General features: G+C 44.0%; 2 protein-coding genes across 2 annotated transcripts in view; one reads left to right on the top strand and one right to left on the bottom strand.

The window, feature by feature from the left end:
- Window positions 1-2,039, bottom strand: part of LOC106804964 (hairy/enhancer-of-split related with YRPW motif protein-like) — a 21,497-nt gene extending 19,458 nt beyond the window's left edge. The window contains exon 1 of the mRNA XM_014806382.1: window positions 1,266-2,039. The gene's annotated coding sequence lies outside the window, so the exon portion shown is untranslated. The remainder of the gene's footprint in view (window positions 1-1,265) is intronic.
- Window positions 1-4,363, top strand: part of LOC106804966 (PHD finger protein 10-like) — a gene marked incomplete in the record, with an annotated part of 66,296 nt that overhangs the window by 16,168 nt on the left and 45,765 nt on the right. The window contains 1 exon segment of the mRNA XM_014806383.1: window positions 421-549. Within this exon segment, the coding sequence (XP_014661869.1) occupies window positions 421-549 (129 nt within the window).

Here is a 4,363-nt window from a genome sequence, read left to right as displayed (position 1 = left end):
GCGTGTGCGTGTGCGTGTGCGTGTGCGTGTGTGCATGTGTGTGTGTGAATAAGATACCAAATACATGTAAAACAACGTTAAAACAGAGAAAAAGTAGCCAAGTGTTGATTGCGTCATATTGCATTAATGTGTGGAATTCTGCTAAATACTATATTAGTACTAAATAGCGTAGCAGTGAAAATAGCACAAATTAAACAGTTAAGCAGTAAAAACAGTATAAATTCAATAGCTTAGCAGTGAAAATGGCATAAATCACATTTCTTAGTGGTGTATGTATTATTGATTGCGTTGCTTAATGGTGAATCTACCACACATTACGCTACGTATCAGTGAATGTATAACGAATTGCGTTGCTTAATGCTGAATGTATCACAGATTACGTTGCTTAGCAGTGAATTTATAACGGATTGCGTTGTGTAGGCACGGGCTGACCAGGAGAAGCTGAAGGCATATATCAGGAAGGCGATGCGGTCAGCAGCGGAGTTTAACGTTCTGTTCAATAAGGAGCGCCGAGAAGAGAGGCAGGCCTACTTCGACCTTCAAACGCAGGTACGTACAACCTTCAAACCCAGGTTCGCGCGACCTTCAAATACAGGTACATGCGGCCTTCAAACCCAGGTTTGTGGGACCTTCCACCCAGGTACCCGCGACTTTGAAAGCCAGATTCGCGCGATTTTTATCTATAAGGTCATATCTTTTATTATATAGTGATCTATAATGTCAGATACCTACAGAGTCAAATCTCATATTATATTCGCGATAGAGCCAGATAGCTTAGTATATATTCTGTAAAGCCAGATCTCCTATTATATTTTCTATAGAGACAAAATCACTTATACTATTCGCAATAGAGTTGGATACCTTTTTCTCGAGTGCAGAATGGGAGGAACTGGGGTCTCTGCGGATGTTTAGGCTAGGATAATATTTTGGTGGAGCGGGGAGGTGGGATGGTGGAAGACTTCCAGTTCGTAGAGTTAGAAAAATTGTATGTGTGTGATCAGTAGCAATGTAAGAGAATGTATCTTGTATATATCGAGCTATAAGTTGTAGGGGTTTTCGGTTAAATTTTGTACATGGTCATGACATTAAATGCTAATATGTTATCATCCACTGAATCAAATACGTTTTCCAAATTAATACCTAATACCAAGCATATGCATAATAGAAAACAATTAGTATAACAACTACAAGTTCATTTAACCATTAGTGTACATGATACAATATAATATTATTATGATAAAATACACAAATAAGTTATTCCTTACCTTTGGTGGTGAGAAACAGGTCCTTTTTATGCGCGTCCTGCAGGCGTGACGTCCTCGTATGTAGCGTTCTCTTGTCTAGAACGTGCAGACGATCACTACACGTCTCGCGAAAAAAACACGGGAGTCGCAAAGTCTTCACTTCCTCCAATCTTTAAGCTTCTTTCAAGATGGCCGCGTCTCTCTCGCGACTCTGATCGTCGAGATTTGTGTCGCTCGCGGTTCGACACGTCGGACCGCGCGCGATCAACATCGTAGAGTTACCGTCGTCCCGCTCACCTCTCGCCTGTTCCTCGGTCGCCCAGCGTCTCCTCGCTCGTACGTCGCTCGCTCCGCAAAGTTTGTCAGAGTTTGGAAGTGCCGAAGCGGAGTCCGGCGCTCGATGCGGAATCGCGTTCCGCGAAGATCCTTTCGAGAGCGATTAATTAACTAGATTAATTAATTAGATTAATTAATTCTCACACGAGAGAAGCACGTTGTTGCCGCTTCCCAGAATTAGAAATCCTTGTGCAAAACCCCGAATCTAGGCAAGGTCCCGCTGTAATTAGCGAATACTTCTCAAGCATCCTCTTTATTCTCTCGACCGTCTCCGAGAGAGTAAGACACGGGGAGTCAGATAGTGAGAGAGAGAGAGACAGAGAGTAGGGGAGGAGGAGTGGGGGACAGACCCACAGTGGCAGCGGCGGCGGTCTGAGAGAGAGGGGACGCGCGCGAGCGCTCCTATATGAGTGAGCTGTGGGGGACCCCTGCCGGCGTGTCACCACTTGGCTGCTAATGGAGCCACTCTGGTAAACACTGTGCGGCAACGGATAGCTAATGTGTGGCCCGCTGAGCACAGAGAGAGGGCGATGAGGGAGCCTTTTTATGTTCGTATAAGCCGATGTTCATATATCGTAGGCTGGCTTATCATAGTAATGGGTAGGTCTATACGTCACATAGCGGCGAGTTATGCAAGGTGTTGTGAAATACGTACGCACGCACGCGCGCACGCACACAAACGCACACACGCGCACGTACGCAGATACGCACACAAAAGGCATCGCATGCGGTTACAAAAAATATTGTAGCCTATAGAATTTTAGTATGACAAAAAAGCAGCAGCATTCAAACATCACAGGACAAGTAATTATTGCACATCATTAAATCCACATTTGTTCTTGGATTACTTTTCTCACATATAGGAGTCGAGCAGAGTACTTGTTAGCTCTCAGCGAAAGCTGCTGAATGGCATGGAAACTGCCCTGACCTTTTCAGATAGCGAACACTATACGTTGCTATACGGCAATTGCGGTTGCCAAGTGCCACAATAACGCGGCGAATCCATTTATATTGTACCTGTAACCTAATATTAGAACTATATACGTTTCATTTGTACACGGACTAAGAGTATGACAGAACGGTATAACATGTACACCTGCTACAACTCATATTTGACATTTCATACGTCTCATCGTTGACATGGGTTACTAAGCGACTGCTAGGCTATTATATATGCATACACCGCTAAGAGACATTATCTAAGAAGTTCGTCAGTGAAGTTGGGTTAGGCAATGAATGGTAGGCGTAGCCTCTTGTTCAAGTTGTTAATAAAGTACGGCCATACAAAGAGCGCCCTAGGCTGTAGGGGGCAAATCTGCATCTTCACCACCTCCCGTCTTATACGCCGGCCTCCTTTGTCCTTCCATCAGCCTGCTTCCTCTTCTACGGCCCCTCAGCTATCTTTCCTTCCGCCTTTCCACAGGCTCCCACCTCCTCGCTCTCTCAGCAAGCTATATCATGCAGTTATCTTCCGTCCGTACCGCACCCCAACAACGGTGCTTGCACATGCGTAATATTACCAGATAAGAAGAATATTTTGCGAAAATTATGCATTTAATCTTGAGAGGAGGTATTATAGCATAGATTTATATAATAACATTTTATCTGTAGCCCTCTCCCAAGAAATAGGAAGAAGGTCTTGCATGTAAGGTGCCTGCTGCATATACCATTCAGTACATAATCTGGCTAAGTTAGTGTATTGGCGCATGCGCTATATCTTACCAGAGGAGTTATATTTTGTGATAAATATGCATTTAATATGGTTAGGGGGTATCTCAGCACAGATTTCTGTAATTAATTCTTATCAGTAGTCCTGTGTTTATAAATGGGAGAGCGCCCTAGCCTGTAGGGCGCAAATCTCCGTCTTCACCCCCTCCCGTCCTATCCGCCGGCCTCCATTGTCCTTCCCTCAACCTGCTTCTTCTTCTACGGCCCCACAGCTATGTTCCCTTCCGCCTTTCCTCAGTCGCCCACCTCCTCTCTCTCTCTCTCTCTCTCTCTCTCTCTCTCTCTTTAAGTGTTCGCTCAAGCACTATTCTCTAACACTTACATTGAAAACGAGTTGGTATAGCTGTAGTGCTCCGTTGTCCACCAAGTCTTAGGCAACTTGTGCCGAAGGAGAGACTGTTGCGGGTATATATACAGACGAGCATCACTGGTGACCTCGCCTTCATAGCTCTGCTCGTGTATATGTGTGTGCGTGGGCGTTCTTCAGTGCCTACGTGCGTGTGTGCGTGCATGTAGGTATACGTGTGAACGCGTGTGCGTGAGCATGAATGTAATGACACTTAAGCCGTTCCAATAATCAAATGAAAATAAATAAATATTATATAATTATACAAATACATGCAAATGCTTTTATTTCTGATGTTTCAACGTTAACCTACTTTATATCGCTTTATAATTTTACTTGGACGCCGGTTAGACGCTCCTCTACAGCGTACAACGATACCACACACATGTCGCTCCGCACAAATACACAACAGATTTGAGATCGTCATATTTACATTTAGGCTAAGAGCTCATTCTCACAAGAGTCATAGAAAATAAAAACGTAGCACCCCTCCCTCCTGCTCTGTAACGATTAAAAGGATAGCTTCAGAACATTTTCAGGTATGATGTACTGATGAAATCATGGGGCATCACGATTGCCTGAGACCAATTCCGCTACCTAATAATTTCTTATCGCAGTAAGAGGGTTCATATGTTGCCATGTAGCAATTGTCATCTTTGAGTGTATAATAGGTTTTGTAATCATGTGAAAAAACAGGGAACGACTCAAA

Source organism: Priapulus caudatus, unplaced genomic scaffold, assembly GCF_000485595.1.
Source record: "Priapulus caudatus unplaced genomic scaffold, Priapulus_caudatus-5.0.1 Scaffold94, whole genome shotgun sequence".
NCBI lineage: Eukaryota > Metazoa > Priapulida > Priapulimorpha > Priapulimorphida > Priapulidae > Priapulus > Priapulus caudatus.
This window is presented reverse-complemented; position numbering and strand designations above follow the sequence as displayed.